Source organism: Lathamus discolor, chromosome 6 (assembly GCF_037157495.1).
Source record: "Lathamus discolor isolate bLatDis1 chromosome 6, bLatDis1.hap1, whole genome shotgun sequence".
Classification (NCBI taxonomy): Eukaryota; Metazoa; Chordata; class Aves; order Psittaciformes; family Psittacidae; genus Lathamus; species Lathamus discolor.
The window spans coordinates 4,175,069-4,197,450 of NC_088889.1; the positions used below are offsets into that span (position 1 = coordinate 4,175,069).

The 22,382-nt window shown below is 38.7% G+C and overlaps 1 protein-coding gene across 1 annotated transcript; it reads right to left on the reverse strand.

Annotated features, from left to right (window-relative positions):
- On the reverse strand, positions 1-21,836 carry CAT (catalase). Its single transcript, XM_065684929.1, has 13 exons — positions 21,550-21,836; positions 16,272-16,443; positions 15,194-15,304; positions 13,696-13,826; positions 12,718-12,822; positions 11,595-11,720; positions 9,874-10,065; positions 8,611-8,763; positions 7,298-7,436; positions 5,337-5,467; positions 4,459-4,566; positions 3,777-3,863; positions 1-3,309 (listed from the first exon to the last, which is right to left on the reverse strand). The coding sequence occupies exons 1-13, from the start codon at positions 21,613-21,615 to the stop codon at positions 3,244-3,246; spliced, it is 1,587 nt and encodes a 528-aa protein (XP_065541001.1). The 5' UTR covers positions 21,616-21,836; the 3' UTR covers positions 1-3,243.
- Between the last annotated feature and the right edge of the window lie 546 nt (positions 21,837-22,382).

The window sequence follows — 22,382 nt, forward strand, 5'->3', positions numbered from 1 at the left end:
AACTTTCAAATTCAGTTTTATTTCAGAAATAAAAGAGAAAGACAACGCAATCCATTCAGCAGACACAACCAAAATTAGATCCAGCTTTGCTCATTCTCTTACAAATCTCATTAGGATTCTATGTTCCAGCAAGAACTATTCTCACCCACTCATGTGGTTCTTTCAGCTCCCACCTGCCTGATCAGGTAAAAATCCAGTTGATCCCAGAACAGAGTAGGCTATCAGTTCATATTATTTTAATGCATCTATATCACAGCTAATTTTTCACAATAGATTAGTAGATAAATGAGTTGGAGAAGTAGCAAGATTTCTACAATTTAAAGTAACAGCACCTCAGTATCCATTATCTGCCATCACTTCTTGGAATGCCACTTCACACTTAAATGCCAAATTAGGAAGGACTCCTATTCAAAACACAACTTAACACAGACCCTGAAGAGTACTGAATAGTGAAAAAACCTGCCATGACTTTAAATTCATACTTGCTTGAATTAAGAGCTGGTAGCTGGACTCTGAAACCTTTTGTATCATTGTTCATGCTTTCTCCAATCCAAGTGCTAATGCAACAGTATCAGCAGGCCAACAAGGAAAGCAAATATTTCAAATGAGGGGTACTGATGCACAAGGATCTGGCCTAATTACGCATACAACGATCTTTCTCTTTGACAAGGTTAAGAGGAAGAAGGAAGACGCAGGGTCCTTATTATAACTAGCCAGGGTTTCAGAAGCATAGTGAATTACTTGATCCTACTGAGCACACTTCTGAAACTCTTTGTCCTAACAGACCAACTTCAATGTGCAACAGGTATGACATTCTTTTATTCAAAGCTCCAACAGTCAGCTTGGACACCGATTCCCTCACAACTGGCTAACACTTCCCACAGAATTCTCTAAAGAAAAAAATACTGGGTGAGATTTTGACCCTTATAAATCAATGGTTTAAGCCTTGGTTTTGTTGTATGCTTGTATAGTAAAGCACTCAGATGCTGACAGTGCACTTTCTTAAGCAACCATGACTCAGATTCAGCTAAGGTAGTGTCCAGAAATTCCATCATTATCATTAAATTACTGCTCTAAGTTCTCAAAAATAAACACTTTTATTTTGTGACAATCAGTTCGATCTGATTAAAGATCATACTCCAAAAATGAACACAAGAAATATTAAGCTAAACTCCTTTGGCTCTAAGCAATAATAATATGGAATACTTTTCAATCCAAAGGGTACTAAAATCTGTTGCCCTGATTAGTTAAACTGCAAATACTAGGCAACATCATAATATGAACAGAACTGATGGACAAGAGTAAAGCAGTTGATGTCATCTACCTGGATTTGTGCAAACCATTTGACGCTGTTCACACAACATCCTTCTCTCTAAATTGGACAGATATCAATTTGATGGATGGACCACTTGGTGGATAAAGAACTGGCTGGATGGCTGCACACAAAGAGTTGTGGTAAATGGCTCGATGTCCGGCTGGAGACCAGCAACAAGTGGTGTCCCTCAGGGATCGATGTTGGGACCAGTCTTGTTTAACATCTTCATCGCTGACATGGACAGTGGGATTGAGTGCGCCCTCAGCAAGTTTGCCGATGACACCAAACTGTGTGGTCCGGTTGATATGCTAGAGGAAAGGGATACCATCCAGAGGGACCTTGACACGCTTGTGAGGTGGGCTGATGCCAACCTTATGAAGTTCAACCATGCCAAGTGCAAGGTCCTACACCTGGGTCAGAGCAATCCCAGGGACAGCTACAGACTGGGCAAAGAAGAGATTCAGAGCGGCCCTGCATAGAAGGACTTGGGGGTGCTGGTCGATAAGAAAATGAACATGAGCCGGCAGTGTGCACTCGCAGCCCAGAAAGCCAACCGTATCCTGGGCTGCATCAAAAGGAGCGTGACCAGCAGGTCGAAGGAGGTGATCCTGCCCCTCTACTCTGCTCTTGTGAGACCTCACCTGGAGTAACGGGTTAAAACTTAAAAAGGGGAAGTTTAAATTGGATATAAGGAGGAAACTCTTTCCTGTTAGGGTGGTGAGGCACTGGAATCGGTTGCCCAGGGAGGTTGTGAGTGCTCCATCCCTGGCAGTGGTCAAGGCCAGGTTGGATGAAGCCTTGGGTGGGATGGTTTAGTGTGAGGTGTCCCTGCCCATGCCAGGGGGGTTGGACCTAGATGATCTTGAGGTCCTTTCCAACCCTAACTATTCTATGATTCTATGCTTAAAATCAGGCCTTACACATGTATCTAGCTATAGATACCTACACTCAGACATACATGCCACTTCAATTTAACTCTGAAAACTAACTCTGGCTTGATCAATAGGTAGCAGTATCTGAGGATAGCAGTAACATAACAGAATTTCAGGAACCACTGAGAAGAGTTTTGAAAGTGCCTGATCTTAAATTTGGCAGAGATAAAAATATTCAAGCATTTGGAAGTTAGTTTCTCAGACACTTAGAGCATTAATATTTTCCTATTTAAATTCTGGCAATTAGAAAGAACAATTCCCCCTCACCCAAGGAACAGCAAGATGTAATCAATTTTGTTAAGAAGTGTATGTAATAAGAAAATATCCTTTCCTATCTCTTAGGTCAGTTATATCCCAACCTAGCATTAGTAAACAAAGATTATCTTAAAATATATATTGGGAATACAATTTACCTATAATCAGAATAAGCTTTGTCATTAGTTTCATTTTGATCATGAGGAATAAGATGCAACTCATATTTTAGTCAAATTATTGCATGTTATTTTACTTCTGAAAGGCCAAAAATGAAATTTGAAAGGAAGTGCCTACAAACACCTACAGGTATTTTATTAGACATATTGAGCAACAGCAACTTTTCAATATTAAGAAGTTTATCCATACGGATAATCACAGTTTCATTACAGAAGTTCTACTGTGTGATTTAGCCAGGCAAAGTTTTACAATAAACAAACAGACAATATTTTCATTAAACTTATGTTTGCTTCTACAAATGAAGAGGTTTTTTAATCTTGAGTTTCCTTAAAGACACCATATGTTGTCACCAAGCAGTAAAGCATTAATGTTGAAAGGCACTAGGCTGTTGGCTTGTGTTACCTAGTTTCCAATACAGATACAGGCACTTGAAAGCTTAAGAAATTGAGCCTGTAAAACAATTCTGTATTTGTGCAGAGTTTGCTACATTCATTAATCTCTTCCACAGGTTGTCCTGCAGTTGTAAGGACGCAAAATTGATAGAGTGAATCTCTGCAGCACGCTTTACAAGTTGGATCTCTCTTTGGCAGACATACGAGATGTGGACTGTGTGTATGTCCTGATTACATCCTAAAAATAATACAAAAGAAATATTCAGAGCAGGTGCCATTAAAAGTAATTAGGGGAACTTCAGGAAAAAAAAAGTGAGTACTCGAAGCAACAATGTTGTTATTCTGCTTAGCAAGCACTGAGCTCAGGAAAGCCTTGTGGAAATGTTGCATTACCATTACAAAGAGTGTGTAATCATTTGGTCTGTCTGTAGAATCAACCTGAACACATTGCATAGCACGTAGTTATCTTCCAGAAACCTCACAAAAACCCAACTAAAACAAAGTAATTGCACATCGTTGGTTAATCAACATTTAATTAAATGTAATTAGAGTGATGTTTCCTCAGTCTGTAATTCTACATGCACTGACTTCTGACATTTAAACCAAATGGGAATCAAGACTTACTTCTCACTTTGTTGGGTTTACGAAAGAAGCTAAGCTGATTCACAGTCAGTCAAAATTCAACTACAGAAATCATTAGCATACCTTCTTCCCACTGTCATCATTGTACTTGTCCAGCAAAGCCTGAATACGAGCACCATAGTCAGGATGAACATCAGTGAAGTTTTTCACCTGAACAGGAAGGCAGAACAGAAGAAGCAACAAGAATTTTTTCCTCCACTCCAAATATATCCCTTAACACATTTTCTGCTCTGTGCTCTACAAGAAGTAAATATCATAAGGAAGAGGATGAAAACACTTTTCTAAAGAATTTAATCCTGACCAGCCAGAAAGGAGCTATGAAGATCTTCAAACACCACTTCTATTACCTCGCACAGAGCTTTTTCCTAATTTAGACAAAGTTCCACTGGGAAGGATAAAGATCCAATTCCTCCTTAGTCCTCCCTGCCTTATCTTTTAGAGCAAAACATTACGCTGGCAGTCACCCTATTTTTGAAACACAATGATATCCTTGACGTTCAACATCAATCCCATTTTTCCTATCAGGGAAAAGTTACTTTTAAGATGTTATACGTTATTTATGTTATAACTATGTGCCTATTTACAGAAGTGTTCTGTATTGATAATTCCCATGCAAGAAAAATCCAGATGTCTTCTCAGTGAAGAATTCCTGATCTTCCTTTCCATACAAATACTGCCAAAGTTACTAGACTGCAAGAAAACCTGGAATAAAAAGCAAAGGCTAAAACCCGAATAGGCCACTTACAGCTCTCTTCTGAATGAAGACTTGTGCATCCTTAAGATGATCAGCAATGTTTTTGCACAGCCTTTGGCGTTCATCCTCCTTCAGCACTTTGGTATAGAAGTCTCGCACCTTAAGATTGTAAACAACGTTTTATTTTGCAATTCCCAAAACCAGGGTAAATCAGGCACTGGAACAGGCTTCCCAGGAAACTGGTGGAATAGCTGTCCTTGGAAGCATTCAAAACTATGTAGATGAAGCCCCCAGTGATATGCTTCAGTGGTGGCCTTGGCAGTCCTAAGGTAATGGTCTGACTCAATGATCTTTTACAACCTAGTTGATTCTATGACTCTTATTCTACCTGTAGCAGTCAATAATACCTATTAAAGATTCATTACTACTGAAAAAGAATAGTTTTCACTTACTAGTCAGGCAACAATTAAAATACTCCAAATACTTAAAAGGCAACCAATATGTGGTGGGGTTTTGTTTCGGTTGTTTTGGCAAATCTACTAACAATTCCTTCCATTACTAGCTTGAAGTAACTGTTGCTTACTGAATTCATGGAAACAAATATTGCTGGTGTGCTCCAGTTCAGGAATTGACTATCATTACACATATCCTCTAGTTTGCATATCTGCAGACACTAATCTCAAGATGACAGGCACAAACTCTAGATATTGGTGCCCAGAATAAGGATGGCAAAGGTCTGAGATTTCACCAACTGTCCTGTCAGCAAAAAAATAATCAGTTATCAAATTAAACTGTACTAAGATCTTCCAAGGTCTCTCAGGTTAGCTCAGACGCTTCAGAGAGGAGCCACAGCTGAATGATTCTTATTATTGTTCTCTAAACCCATCTTATGTAAAATTGGCAACATAAAGCTTTTTCATACTTCATACCTGAGCCACATTATCTTCATTTGCACTGTTGAAGCGCTGCACAACTCCCGAAATAGGCATGTGGGTCTCCTTCCACACAGGTTGATCTTCTGGACCAGTAAAACTGTTTGGGTAATAGTTCGGGGCACCACCTGAAAACAAAACCCCACAAAACCAGAACAATGAGACACCAGCTCAGATTAATTCATAAGACAGAAAATGTTCCTTGGCTAGAAGAGGCATAGCTAAAGCATATCGTTGTTTACTCTCAGGTATGAAACAGTCACTATTGGGCAAACACTGACAGAACACAGGCTGCTGAAGAGAGGCAAAGTTAAAGCTTTAGTTTTGCCTTTCACAACCTCTTGGAAATCAGACAGCAAAGCATTTTAACAAATGGATTGAGTAGATGGAAGTAAATTTTTAAATTTAGAAATGCTAAGACATTTAGGCCATCTCTATTATTATTACAATAGGTTTTTTTGCCTAGAAGTAGAAACAAAGTAATAGTAATTAATTTCTATGAAACCATTTCTCTGGTATATTTCTTCATTTTGAATAGTTAATATTTTAGAACTTTTTCAATCAAGTCCCCTGTAACAACCATGTTTCTAGAAGTTTTTAAAGGAGTATAAACTAGGGACATTACAGAATTCATTTGACTGGGGGTGTTCTCCCGCAAACCCCTTCTCCGGAAGTCCTATTTCTAAGTTTTTAAATGCATCTTAAGCTTCGCTTGGTTTTTACACCTCCATCCAAACGAAGTCTCTTTTCCTGCATTAATAGAAGAGATATACAGCCATTCTAAGCAAGCATGTCAGGATGACAAACATTCTACTTTCCAGAAGCCAAAAGGAATTCCCCCCTCCTTTTTACTCATTCCTTACAAAATTGACTATTTGTAGCAAACAGAAGTTACATACATCAAACTGAAAAACACTCAAGAGACTATCAACTACATTAAACAAGGCTGATGTTCTATAAGGAATGTCCCTGTGCTTCTTTTATAGTCTTAAAAATTATGAAGATAAAGCAAGCTTGTGTTTCACAGCAAAGTTTTGATTCTCAGTTCTTGTACTAGACTGATGAGATGTACACCATTGCTTTCAACAAGATCCCTCAAACAGGAGATAACAGGATAAAAGTCATTATCTTGTCAATTAGCACCATATCAAGAACATAGGAAACAGAGGAATAGAGGTTCACTTTTTGTACTAAGAAGAATTAATCCAGTTGGCCCTCCTCAAGGATCTATGTGATGACTGGTACTATTCACCACATTCCTAAAGTTACCTGAAAAGGGAGCAAATAAATTGACAGCTTAGCTTCTACAAACTTGAACTCGGTTAAAAATCAAAGCTAGCTTTTTATACTGACACAATGTGTCGCAATACCAAAACAGTGGATGAAAATAGTTTTTCTGAAAACAATTTTATTTGCCATGTAATTCACATGGAGAACAGAAATGCATGCAACTTTACATATGCACAACTAAGGGTTCTAAGATATGTCATTACCTATCACAAAACAGATCTTGAATTCATTTGGATAGGTTGAAGTAAATTGCTTTCTGATTGCTGGTGAGCACCAAGTTAAAGAGTATTAGGAATGGTACACGGACAAACTTAGGGCACTGTACAGGAAAGGGCATATGGAAGATTTGTAACAGCTGTAGGCAAGGCCAACTCATCTCAGAAAGGATCCGGTAATATAAGGAAAGTTACTAAAAGGTTATGAGAGGTAAGGAACAATTTTCACATAAAAGAAAAAACAGACTGGGAAGTCTGAAGTTCAGAAAGTTACAGTGATGTTTCAGTCAGGGGAAAAAAATCAAAACTGAATGGTTGAGGAGAAAAAGTAGCATTTCTAACAGCATAAGTTACTAATATCAAAAATCCCCCATCTGTTAAACAAGCATTTTAAATCCCCTGTGAGCAGAAAAGAATTCTGCAAGTACATGCATAAGATGTTTTTGTTAGTACCTTGGTTGTCAGAAACGCACATTGGTCCATCCCTCTGGTAATTGGCCACACGAGCTCTGAAGGGGCAGTTCACAGGAATTTGGAGATAGTTGGGTCCCAGACGGTGTCTATGAGTGTCAGGATACGAAAAGAGACGACCCTAAAACATTTATCACAAACATTAACTACTATTTGCTGAAAGAGATCACCCAAGCAGTGCATATGCCAATTCAAAACTCTATATATTAAGTAGTAAAATGGAGAAGACCATTTTCTTTGCATATATATTCCTGACATACTTCAAATTATGTCCAAAGTGACACTGAGCCACAAACTAACTTTGCTGGAATACCACCAAAGAGTAGCAGGCTGAGGTGCGTTTATGTAGCTTGGGTATTTCCTACCAATTTCAGAATGCTAAACCTCTTCTGAAGCAGGAAAATGGTTACATGCATACAGATGTGACTGTAATAGTGCAAAATGTCACTAATGAATAATGTATTATTTTCCTGCTTGTTTTCAACCTTAGATTTAAAAGTTGTTTGCATCTGAAATACGGGACTCCCTTATTTATTTGCTTAACTGAATCTGAATCACTTCTAGTGACATTTGTGCCACAAAAACAGGCTTATTCTGACCATGACGCTTGTGGAAGCAAAGAGGCCAACCAGATGAACTGCATGACAGTTCACAAAATTATCCTGTTAAATTGTCAGAATACCTTCTTGTTTCCATGGATATTATTTGAAACAACAATCTGGTTTTAATCTGAAAAAACATAACATGCAAACATCCAGGATTCTGCAGACAGTATAGACTGCAGCTAGTCTTATCACATACTTTGACCTGTAAGCAATATGAAACTACATCTAAAGAATAGTCTTATTGATTCTATCAGGGTTTAGCTATGTCTGTACTTCAGAGCACGTGAAGTCCACCCCTCACACTTGTAAGAGTTTATAAGTCCAAGATATACTGTAAAAGCATTAATGAATATGCAGTGCTCCTTTGGTTTTATCCCATAGTTCTTCCAAGACTGACAGATCTCCTCACCAACTTTGCTAGCTGCTCCAGATGCCCTCTTTAATTCTAGATTTTTTTCTCCCTTTAGTTTTTCCCATTCCCTTTTTTATTCCCATTTTGGATAAGCACATTAAGTGGTGATCATTAAAAAAAACTGCCAAAAAAGTTAAGTAAAAAAAAATAAAAATAAAAATCAATTGCTTTCCATGGGTCAGGTTTACTGCTTCTACACAAACAGGGACAGGAATGCTTTAGAAACAGCAATGTAAACGTAACTCTTCAGGTGAAATCTTATATGCATTGTAGTTTACCTGCAGCATTTTGTCAGGGCTAGGTTCAATACCAGGTGGCATGTTGCTAGGATCAAATGCCATCTGTTCTACCTCTGCAAAGTAATTGACAGGATTCCTGTTCAAGACAAGCTTTCCCACAGGGATAAGGGGGTAGTCACCATGTGGCCAGATCTGCAAGACATAACACACATTATAATCAACATTATTACAATATTATACAGCATAATTACTAGGCAGCATTTGCCTGATTTAAGTCTTAAGAAAATACGATACTAAAGAAGCTAATTTTTTGTTAAAATTAAAAAATGTTTTATTTTAAAAAGTCTTTTGCAATTAACACAAAATGCTAATGGAATTTATTTCATCATCCCAGCATAATCTCAGCTGCACTTGACTACTTAAATGAAATACCCAAAGGCACTTGAAAACCAGCCTAGGAATGCAGTATCGTAGGTGGAACTGGTAGCATGATTGTTTTCAGCTACTTCCAAATGCAACCAGCTTAACAAGCCTTTTCTTTCCCAACTTAACTTGTATTTTCAACTTTAAAAGTCTTTAGTAATTTTGGAAGAGGAGTATTAGAGGGGAAAGAAAAAAGAAACAATACAAATTGACCTTGGTATCTTTCGACAAGCCATTCCTTGGAACAGCAATTCAAAGTTGGACAAAATCAGACCAACAAACAGAAACAACATAATTAACACTTAAAACTAGAGAGCTTGGGGTGTGACTACATGATCAGAGATCGCACTCTTGAAGCCCAATGCAGTTGTAATCTACAGCCCTGGAATCAAGCCCTATCCATAATTCACTGAGAAAGAGTGACATCAGATATAACATCAATATAATTTCATCTCCAGAATTTCTGATTCATAATGAACACATAATAAAGAGTACACTTAAACAGAAGGGGAGAATAAAAAGGACAGATTAACTTTATTAAATAGTAATTAGAAGTAAATAGTATAGTAAACAGAATTAACTATTTTATTTCATTTATAAAATACTTATTTATATTTATATATACATTTATATTTACACTTTTATTTATTAACTGAAGTATAGTAAATAGAATTAAATAGTAAATAGAAGTAAATAGTCTATTTACTCTAGAATAAAAAGGCTAGATGAACTAGCCCTTTAATTATAGGGCTAGTAAGAAAACAGTGCTACTCCATGTAAACTGCTACCCTTAATAGATAAGCTCAGGTCTGGCATTTTGATCTTATAACCTTTCTTAAACTACCTGAAATAGAATATTCACAACTATATCACAGATACCTTGGTTATATCAAAAGGATTAAATGAAAACTTCTCTGCTTCTTCAAATGTCATAACTTGAATGTAGAAAGACCATGATGGATAGTCCCCCTTGGCAATGGCATTGTAAAGATCACGTATTCCATAATCAGGATCGGTAGAAGCCAGCCTTCCTGCTTCTTCAACAGAAAGATTTTTGATGCCCTGATCAGTCTAAAAAACAATTAAAAGCAGTAGCACCTGTTACAAGATGCAGAAGTATTTCAGATATCATTAATAGGAATAAATTTTAACAAGACTTATAATTCAAGAATGCAACTGTCCATGCTCTAATCTCCAATAATTTGAGTTGCAAAGAATAAGACATTCAACAGCTGCCTTTCAGATAACAAAATAGTTCTCTGATAAAAATGAAATAAATATGTAATGCTATACTACACAACACAATACATCAAATTTGAAGGTCTGTTCCCTGCAGCACATCAAGCAAAGAGCTTTCCACTCACTCCTTACAGGACAAGAGTGTTTCTTTACTGTCCCATAATCCCATCCTTTCCCACCTATCACATTCCAAGCAAGTGATAAAGTGGTTGCAATCCTCAGGGCTTAAAGTTCTGGATTCTACATGAATCTCAATTTTCCACTCCCCACCCCACCTCCATTCCTGGAACATCTTTAGTACTAACTGAAAATCTCACCTTAACAAGCTTTTGACAACACAAAGGCTAAAAGCTGCTATACAATTCCTCTTACTTTAACAGAATGGTTCAAACGAAGTCTTGCTTCAAAGGTAGAGTCCAGCCTCCACCAATGATAATGACATAGGAAGCTGCATGGCCTTTAAAACTTTGAAGGGAGGTTGTTTTCAAGTGAAATATGCTGGTGACTGCTTTCCCAGAAAAGGATGGAAGTTTTGTGAGGTTCCAAGAGCTTCAGCCACAGAGCTCTTGGAAACAAGAGTTTTTATATTTCGGTATACAGTCAAGGCCATGCTAAAAATCATAGAATTACAGAATAGTTAGGGTTGGAAAGGACTTTAAGATCATCCAGTTCCAACCCCCCTGCCATGGCCAGGGAAAACCTCACACTAAACCATGTCACCCAAGGGTCTGCCCAACCTGGCCTTGAACACTGCCAGAGATGGAGCACTTACAACTTTCTTGGGCAACTTATTCAATGTGGCTCATATCCAGAAAATAAATGGGAACAAAACCCAGATCCAGACTGAGAGAACTTTTACTTGAAGAATTTGAATCTGAACTACTGCGCAGCCATGAAAATGAAACAGGAACATATCACACACCGAGCAGAAGACATTTCCAAAGGGTTAGAGGATTTGTGCATGTGCACCAAATGATGGCAACAGAGTCTGATGGGATGTATTTGCACAGCATCACACCCAAAACATCTAGTTCAGAGCTCAGCACACAAGTAGACAGAGCTCTTCAATAACAAGAGACAGTTGCCCAAAGAAGAGCTCTTTAGAGTCTAGTGTCTAGAGTCTACCTACTGTGTCATAGCAGGAACACTGATGCCCATTTTATTTGTTAAAGGCATGCAACTGATATAAAATACCCCACAGGCTTTTTTTGGTTGAGTCTATGCACTAGAAGTCTCTTGTTACTTAAACTTGACAAGTCACAAAACATCTTTAGACAATCTATTCAACCTGTTTTATTGATTCTGTGATTTATCCAATCTGATGTATACTTTCAATACATAACTGGAAAATATATCAATACCTTCGCATGGAATTTGCAGTAAACTGCTCTTCCATTAGCATTAACCAGTTTAAAAGTATGTGATCCATATCCATTCATATGGCGATAACCATCTGGAATACCACGGTCACTGAACAAGAAAGACACCTAAAGAGAAGAATCAAACAGTATTAATGGACTCACCAGATCAAGGATAAAGTGACCATTCAAGACAGAATTTGTTTCTTGCATTAATCTGCAATTGCTGGAAGCTATCTAACATTATGAATTCCCCAAGGGATTTCTAGTTTAAGAGTATTACATAAGACTGCTTTGGTTTTGCACAAAGAACAATTGTGAATTAAACCTACGTGAGGTTTTATGCCCAAATAAAACATTCAGTCAACCACAAGGCATTAACCTGGTGATAATGTTAGAAATTCCCCTGCAAGCATGCCGCAGGTAAGCATGAATAACTTCAGTTACAAACATAAGTGATGTTTCTTTGCAGGTTAAAGACAAATCTGAAAGTTGAAGTCTTTAGCAACTCCAAAGTCTTCAAGCTGTAAAAACACCACCATGGAAACATATTTAAAATGCTTGTGGTACTACATCTGTACTGGAAGGCTTCTGTATGTACCCATTTTCTTTAAAATAAAAAGATACAACTGCATTTTTAATTATATATTAGATGGTTTTGCATAACATCTAGATACAAATACACATCAGAACAATTAGAATTCACTGTGAATTCTAGTAATTTTTGAGTTGATCTGATAAACAACACAATATACAACTTTAAATAAACTGAGAAGTCATAGCATCACTTTCCCAGTCCTTTACCATTCTCTAACATTAACAGTTTGTTGTCATCAGTATCTCTGCTGCTTCAGTGATAGAAAACTTAGCAACTTCTCCTTCATCCCCATATAAAATAAGATTGAAAATGGAAAAATCGCACCCATTTCAGAGTCATTAAAAGAAGAAAGTCTAGTACACATATTAATAGCCTTAAGCTACTGTTGGCCTTTCACCTTTATACTGTCCCCAGATTACATAGACTTCCAGATAAAACATGGAAACATGGAAAAAGAGATTATAAAAAATATGCTGTCATAACGCGATTTTCTTAATCAGACAAAAAGATGTCAAAGGGGAAGCTTACTTGATGCAAAGACTCAGGGCGAAGACTCCAGAAGTCCCACACCATGTCTGGATCCTTCAAATGAGTCTGAGGGTTCCTCTTTTGGCTATGGATGAAGGATGGAAACTAATTTGTCCAGAGAGGAGGAAGGAGGAAAAAATAAATTCTTTAAGACCTCCAAATTAAATGGGGTATACTAAGCAACTCCTGCTACAAAACAAGACAACCATTTTTTTCATTACACTTAACTGTGAAAGGAACAGCACATAAAGATGAGACAGAGTTGCAAGATCACTGAAAAAAAATCTTTTACTGTCATACCTCTCCTGTAATCAAATTCATAGTGTGGTAAAGTGAAACATTTACAATTAGATTGAATAGGATGTTCAAAGCTAAAGAATGCTTTCATTTTGTGACTGATAAAATGAGAGGTAAATCTCTTCAAATTTGTATATCTGAACTCTACTGAATATCTGACTTGTAAATGAATACCGAGATACTATAAAATATCTCTGCAGAACTTCTCCACACAAGGAAAGTCCCTCTACTTATAAAGTGCTGTTAAACTTATACTAAAAGACAACAAAAAAAAAAACCTGATTTAATAAAAGAACTTGAAAGGAGTTTGTAAAGTGAAAAGTCTTCCCCTCCTGCAATAGCCTCTGAATGAAAAACCCGTCTATAGAGCAAAACAGCCAGTTTGAACACCAGTAAAACCGGTCAGATCCAAAGTTAAAACCATGGTAACATACTTATTTACTGGAACTAGAAAACACAACTAAACATGTGTTATTTGCAGTTTGTAATCACATAAGTAATCAAGCACTGGTTCTTAAATTAAGTGGCACCTTTCCAAGTAAAAGCCATTCAGACCATCTAGCAAACAACAAAGTTTAAATGTGTCAAAACAACCAGTTTTGCTTTTCAGTGAAGGAAGAACAAGATATGAATGAACTCTGGGACTCTTTCAAACTACCTTTCTCTTCCATGCTTACTCACCAGCATTGCATCCCGAATAAAGAAGATGGGAGTATTATTTCCCACAAGATCCCAGTTACCCTCTTCTGTATAGAATTTCACTGCAAAGCCTCGAGGGTCCCGAACTGTGTCAGCTGACCCAGATTCTCCAGCTTAAAGAAACACATGAACATACAGAAATGTTACGATACGAAATGCATACAGATTGTAAGTCTAAAACCACAGAACTTGGGAATATACCATAAAATCCTAAAAAGGTGAGGTTTATTAATTTAAGGCTTCAATATATTAAAGAAATTTTGCCATATTTTCAGTAATACTTCAGGCATTGAAAGTTTCCAAAGTGAACAGACACCCACCCAAGCATCTGGGCCACAGTTACAAGAAAGAAAAAGCAAGTATATCCACTTGAACCAATTCAGAGTGCAATTTGCATTATCAAAAAGAAAACTTTAAATTGTAAGACTGAAACATCAGTTTCTGTGCTTCAAATCCCAGTGTGAAAGTTCTCACATTTGGAAGGTAGCAATCTAAGTAATATGCCTCAAAAAAAGGGAACTTCATATAGAAGAGCTGTAACCCTTTTAATTCCCCTCCTGCTTTATCCAAAACAGTCTTTTCGGTGGGTAACTTTATACCAGAGCAGAAGTGCCAACTACAATACCTGACAAAAGGTGTTCCAGAAATACACAGGAACAGCTAATGCTAAACATAGTGATGAAATAACAAGGACACTCATTCTCTCATTAAAGTAACTGTGTAGTACAGAAGAGCTAGGAAGAAACACATTCAAACACAGCAAAGAAAGGGAAGGTAATGATGCAACATCCCACTGCAGTATACACAGATCAAACTCAGCTGCATGTCTTCCACCTGCTACAAAATTCCATGGCCCCTTCAGTTTCGGTGACACAGAGAAAAGCTGGTAGGCTAAAACCAGCGGCTCCTTGAGCCTTTTTGAACAAAAACTCTCTCTGCAATACTGCTTCCAGAACTGAATCCTCCTTAGGATTTCTCTTCTTTTAAATAAAGTAGTAACACATACATTTTGAAAGATTTTTTTTTACCAGATAAGATATTGATCATAATGCATGCTTTAACTAATATAAGATTTTGCTTGTTTATGCATTCAGCTCTAATTTACTGATTTCCTTGCCTCGTACTTGCTTTACAGCATTCATCCCCAAAGCATTCCTACAGCATAAGGGATTATAGGTATTTAACTTTCAATTGTTAACCTTCAGTATGCAATGATTATGATCCATCCAGACAAGCTTTCTGTAAGGAAAAAGTTTGCTCAGGGTATCCTTTCTCTTGCATTCCAGATGGAAAAGTATCTGCAGAAAGCTCTGACAGAAAGATACAGAAGGTCTTGAAATGTAAATGAAAGTCACAGAAGAGGAACTGATTGGCAGAAAGCATTTCGACTACCTTAAGTACTCAATAATAATGTAAATACTGCTATCAGTGTAACTGTAGTACACATGTAAGAAGATGCACAGTAACTCTAGAGCCTTACCAACAGTGGAGAATCGGACAGCAATCGGAGTTCTTTTTCCAATGTGTTCAAACACTTTTGCCTTGCAATACTGGGTAATATCATGAGTGACTTCAAAATAACCAAAGGCTCCTGAAGAAAAGTAAGTTCAACAAATCAGGTCCAGATACCTTCCCTCCATTCACAGTAGGTCTGCTATTCTATTGTGGTCCAACATACTTGAAGTCAAAAGAAAACATGAAATATACCAGGTTAAACAGTTCATATTTCTGCACTAAAACACTATTTTCACAAAATAGGATTAACATAACACAAACTACTGATAGGTGCTCACTCTCACCTCCTTAACTGAGCATTAACAGTTCCCAACAGCAACAAAGACGTTATTTCTACTGCACAAAATAACAAACTAGCTTTCGAGATACTCTTCTGCCAAGATTTGTGTATTTATCTGGGAGCAAGGCAAGTATTTCTTTAATGCTGGTACATGTTGCAGAATTTTGGTGTACCTGGAAGTTGGATGAAGCAATAAAAATTCTTACCACCATCACAGAGGTATTTTTCCCATGTGTATTTATATTACAAATTCAGTAACATTTTCTTCTTCTAGGGCAATACACAATAATAAAATCAGGTGCCAGTTCTACCTTACTAAGATCAATAAATTTTGCAACTGGTTGGTTCAGCTTAATGTAAGTATTAGATCATCATCTTGATTTAGCAGACATACTGAATTATAAAGACAAGAATCTCTACCAAGTTACATGCAAACAGACATTAAAATAGAATTGGGTAAAGTCTTCACTTCCACAGGAATGAGGTACTATGGAGGAACAGATAGACGAGGGAGAGATTACAATAAATACAGTAAAAATCTAAGGGCTTTTCTTTTTATCATTTTTTCAGTGCTTTGAGTTTTGGCATTGAGTTCTTTTAAACCAGACCATACCACTTTGTTGATACAGATTTATCATAATCAATAATACTAAATTATATGGAATAAAATGTAATTTATCTGTCACAATCTACAAGCGTTAACTCAAAAAACTTTGCAAAGTCTAATTTGACATCAAGAAAAAGTATGTGTTTTGAAACATACCTGCCCCCTTTGCATGCACAACTCTTTCAGGAATCCTCTCTCTGTCAAAATGAGCCATCTCATCAGTGAAAACAACATCTTGAACAAGAAGAGGACCACGTGGCCCTGCTGTCAGTATATTAAGCTTATCCCCTACAGGGTTCCCAGCACCAGTGGTCAAGACATTTGGTTTCTGAAAGCAAGAGAGTCACTATTATATTACACCAGCAGAAATTAAAGCTCTTCTATATTTAAGCCACACAATGTGCATGCCTATTCAACATTACATGTCACAAGACATACTAACAAATATATAGCAAAATGAAACAAGGTTCTGGAACGAATTTCAGAGAATACAAATGTCTAGCTACATCGAAGCACTATGTCAGGGGCTATTCAAGAAGGAGTCCAAGTCACATATTAGCCAAAGATGTTTTCCATGGTTAAGAAATGTTACTTAAGACTATCTGTTTTGCTTCAAGAAAATATAAAGTGCCAAATTTAAAATGGTTGACGTTCAGTCTGTCCCACCTCAACAGGAAAGGATGGGAAGAGAGAGCTACAGAAGGAGTAACTGCTGGAAAGTAATAAGGGAAAAAGGAGAAGGTGGTAATGGCAGTACAGGAATGGATGCACCACACATAGTGATAGTCACACAGCATAAAGACTAAAAGGAGGTACCCATGATTACCATTTGTCTGGAAGAGCTGTGAAAAATACAAGAGCACCTGAGGAATCATCATTCTAGGCTCCTGACCCATGGAGAGACAAAGATTAGCAAAAGCCCTAAGCAGCCCTACTGCCAACAAACATCCTGTCAAAAGGACAGAAAACCACAACTTTTTTTCCTAACATCATTATTGTCTTCAAAGAAACTGCTCAAGGCATCCCACACTGATCCTTTCTCCCTCCCTTTTACACCAAGTTTCAGTTAAACCTTCTCATAAACTACTTACAGCTGCTGCATCTTGTACTATAGGAGTGACCCTGTCCAAGACAACTTCAAAAAACACCTTTGGGAACTCTGAGACATTATAATCAAGCATACTTCCACTTTCTTAAAACAAATCACAGTAGAAAAGACTTAATCTCAATCACATACAGGGTCATAAGCTCCCCTAAGGTGACAGCCCTGTTTTACTGGGTGCTGTAGAATATGTAGCAAGAAGGGTACATCAGCTCCAGAGACCCTGTGGTCACAGAAGTCAGTCTTCCCTGGACTATATACATTGTTAAGAGCCAGGGCAATGCTCACAAAGTACTTAGACCAGAAGTTAGTACAAAGGAAAGAGAAACAAAAGAAAAGGTTTGCAAGAGGGTGAGCTCAAATATCCGTGTCAAAGATAATGACCAGTTAACACTAAATCCATGGTCACAGGTTGCACTAAACTGATAACCATCCACACTATGCATACTATCCTACTCTCTTCTCCCAGCAGGACCCATGCACCTGAACTATGGGAAATACAAGAGGCAATCCACAGAGGCAGAAGAAAGAACAATTATTCATATCCATAGCCAGAATTCTGGATGAGGCAGGATATACAGGGGGAATTGTATACACCTTTAACTCATGTACATGAATAACCACATAAAAGACATTTGACACGGTAACTGCATTTCCAATGTGTTCTTACTAATATGCAATACACAATTCCGCAGTTGGCTTGAATTCCCAGAATATCTAGGTGCTTTATTTTTTATTCACCACTTCTTTAGCATAAAGTTATAAGCACAAATTCAACTTCTTCAGGATGCCTGAAACCCTAAACAGCAATGAAGTTTGTACAATTAAAAGAGACAACATATACCCAGGTGCAAACAGGAACACTATATTCAGAAAATTATAAGGAAGTTACCACTTTAGTTTTATTTCTAAAGGAAACATCTGCTTAAATCAAAACATTCTCTAGTTTGTCAAGGGAAATATGCAAGATAGAAACTGTTCTCCATATCCTTCCCAATGCTCATGTATCACATGCTTCCTACCTGATATTTTGCTTGCTTTTAATGAGCCAAAGGAAACTATTCCACTGCTCACTTTGAGAAATCACCTAGTTAGACCACATGGGAACTTCTCCCATCCCATAAATATGTATGCATTATTATGCACACTTTACTAAGTTTCAGCTATCATTTTAAAATAGAAATTGCTTAAAAATTGACATTACAAACTAAATTTCTGAATTGGAATTTTATTTCATGCATTAAAGTAGAACACCACCACATTCAATGAGCTTTAGGAAAAAGGAAGATCATTCATCCATTTCATGATTCAGTCGGGTAAGTGGAAATAGTTTGCTTTGAGATAATCACCCAGCACAAATTAATGTTATCAGCTAATTACAATTGATAATTATAATTATTTTGTATTAATAAAAATACAAATTAATATTATCAGCTCATTATCCTGACCCATTTTCTGTACTGAGGTATGAAAGCTACAAGCAACCCATCTTGAAACCGCCCCTTCTTAGAACACAGGGGAGTCTGCAGATGTTGAGCCTACAAATCACATCAGTTTTAATTAAACTTTTCAATTCTTTTCAGTCCAGAAACTTTTTCAGAGTTTGCTTAGGTAGAACTACTGTATTTTTAATCCAGCTTCCAGCACTGCCAATATTTTTATTTTTATTAGTTTTGCTGGTTAAAAGCTACAAGTTTCTCACAGATAAAATCCATGTATTAGTTTTTCTAATCATAAATTCACTGATTTTTTTCATACTGATAACTGTCATACTCATTTAAGATGTGTAAGCTCACTGTAACGTGATGAAAAAGAACAGCTCCTACCAATGGCATCCTAGACTTCTGCCTTTTCCACTCCAACCTCCTTGTGTTATTGCTTATTACAGACACTTCCATCATTCCTGCATGTTCTATGTACACAGACTCTTCCACTTAATTTTCACTCTAAGACACCCTGTGACAAAACCCCTGTGTACAGCTTCAGCATCATTTATTAACTGACTACTGTAACTTCAAGAACAGCAAAGTTGGGGACTGGTAACACTTTTAACATGAGACATAGCTCTTAATATCCCACCAGTCCACACAGTGACTTTTTAAAGTCACTAATACTGATGTCATCTTGAAGCAGCAACCAAGTTTTCCTCAGTCAAGTGAGAAACACAAAAGTTACGTTGAATTAGAGCCCTGTTTATCCTGGAGTTCTCCATAAATTCTAAGCAGCCCAGTACATTTAACCACACAGTGACAGGTCTGTAACGGATATACCTACACATGCCACCTTTTTTACAAAGTCCTTGCAAGAGCTTAGTAGAAGACAGAAGAAGGGGAAGTCTTTCCATAGTCTTCAGGAATTTTGAGTCTGATGCATCTATGCCTTTAGAATACCTGTGGTGTGATCACCTCAAGGGTATAAAAAAACTCTTTGCATATTAGTTGTAAACTATGCATGCAACAAATAAAAAAGTTTTATAGAGGTACCACAGCACTTCTCAAACCAATAGGATATACTGTTGTCTAAAACCCACTTCTCCTATAATGCTAACATTTAAGACTACTAGAAATAGTAGCTAAAACCACAGCTTTTTGAAACTAAGCCTATCAAAGAAAACCCACAGCTTTGTGGTTCTTCAGTCTCCTTTGTGTAGCTAGACTTTTGAACATGAAGTTTTGGGTTTTTTTTTTAAATGGCAGGATATAGTCACTTTAGCTTCAGGATAATGGTATGTAGGGCACACAAGGTAAGTTCCATCAGTGTGAAGGGAGAGGGAAAAAAAAGACAGTTTTAAGAAGAATTCTCATGCTGCCTGTGGCCTTGAGTTTGTTTGATGCCTGTATTTTCATATGGTTGGGAGCTGCATACAGTCAAAACCTAAAAAGATGAGAACTTTTGAATCTGCATGTGTGTTTTATTACAGCACCAACCTGTCATGACAGAAAGAAGGGAAACAAAGCCAGGAGAATTTTAGTCACAGCTGTTGTAAACACCATACATCAAAGTACATACTTCCAGGCATTACTGATACCTTGTACCTTAATACAAGTCACTTTAAAATTCTAATAAGTCCTCCCTACTCTCTATCTCAAGGTCTCATGACTCCTTATGCAACACAGACTTTGGGTTGCCTCCCAACCTTCAAATTAACTTTGGCCTGTATTCAAATACTGCTTTGTTATAGAAAAGCCACCATCCATACAAAAAAAAGTATTACTCATGGTACAAAAAGAAAATATTATGACACATGCTAGAATACCATGAAGCTGCAATTCATCACTGGAAGGTAGTTTCACACAGTACCTTTTACAACCAAGGGGAAAAACACAGTCAAGATGACTAAGCAACTACCAACAGTGGGAAAGGAGGCATCCACTTGTGGATGTGACTACTGCCACTTGTATCTTGAAAGACTGCTGCTTGTATAACCAGCAGAAAGAAGATTTCATGCCAAATACACACTTCTGTCAGGAAATGCATAGCAAACACTGACACAATGACTTTATGAAAACAACTTTTGCAGTATTTGCACATTTGCCCAAATATTTTGGGTATATTCTGCATCTTCAGAAGATTCGAGTGCCATGCTGTTGATTACATCCTCTTATGGTTTCAGTCAGCCACTTGCCCCAAACCACTTCAACCTGGACAACAAGTCTCCACGTACTGCTGAATGCACTTTAGCTTTTATAGTATTCCCTACTTACATTTTCACTGGGTTCTACCAATGTGACAGCAGAATCGGAAACATTAATATGTTACTCGAGAAGGAAAACAAATACATCGCTGCCCAAGGACATGCCCGCTGGGGCGCAGACGAGTCCCGTTCCTCCGCAGAGGAGAGGCTGCGGCCAGGCAGAGCTGCCGAAGAGGCCGTGCCAGCAGCGCTGGCCGCCCCTGCCGCTCCCGGCCAGCTGGCAGCAGCCAGTCCCTCCGCGCCCCGTTCTCCCGGGCACAGCACCAAGCCGAGAGCTCCGCGTTCGGGCCGAGGGCGCCTCGTCCTCCGCCACTGCCCCGCGGGACAACCCAAGCCCTGCTCCTCCCCGCCCCCGGCTCTTTCCCAGGCCAGAGTAACCCCCCCACCCCCCGGGCTCTACACCCTCCAACACCGAGGCTCACCCGTTCCCCTCAGCGCCCATGAGCAGTTCAGCGGCGCCCGCAGCCCCACGGTGCCCCCACCATCCCTTACGCCTCAGGCCGGACCGTTAACGCCCAGTGAGGTGAGCCGGACCGGCCGGCCAGCGGGTCCAGCAGCGAGCGGGGTGCCGAACCTCAAGCCTCACCGCGCATCGGGGAAGGCGCGCAACAGCCGCGCAGCGGAGCCCTGTCAGGTACCTGCGAGCCCCGCTGGCTCCGCCACTGCTTCAGCTGGTCCGAGGCGTCATCCCGGTTGTCAGCCATTTTGTAAGATTAGGAGACCCCCAAGACAGGAAAGGCAGCACGGAAAGGAGCGAAAGTGGGACAACCCAGCAGGACTGTGCTCGCTACCAGCGCGGGGGCAGCCCTAGTAAAGTCACCCGCAGCAAGGATCCACCACCGCCACTACCACAGCGCCCTGCAGCACCCGCGGGTAGCGGGAGATACCGCACCTCCAGCCTCTACCACAGCACTACGCCCGCCCCCCGCTACCTCCTCAGCCAATAGCACCGCGCCCAGCGAGCAGCGAGAGCTGCGATTGGGTGAAGGGAACGTCAATGAGGAGGTGTGAGGAGGTGCCCGCCGTTTCGGGTTGTGAGGGATGGCGGCTGTCGGGCGTGTGGTGTTTCGTAGCTCGTGTTCGTGGGTAGTTAGCTAGCATAGAGGTGCGTAACTAACTTAATTTTTGGTGTATGTTTTCCGTTTTGAGATGTTGGAACGCAGATGTTGGTGTGGGAGAAGTTAATCAGCGGCATAGGAAATTACAGGATCAGGGCACCATGAAAACTGCAATTACTTAGGGAGTTTTCAGAGGCAGGGTTTGTTTCAGTGGGGTAAAAAAAAGTGGTTTAAATTGCAAAATAAAAGTTACCAAACACAGAGTTAAGTGTTCGCTCTTGTACCTCAGATGAGGCTCAGGTGATGCATTAAATAGTGGTCATAATTCATACATGCCTAATTGTAAACAGTATTTCTTTGGAGAGCTAAATTTGTAACCTTAAAAGAAATCCACTTACGATTTAATAATAATA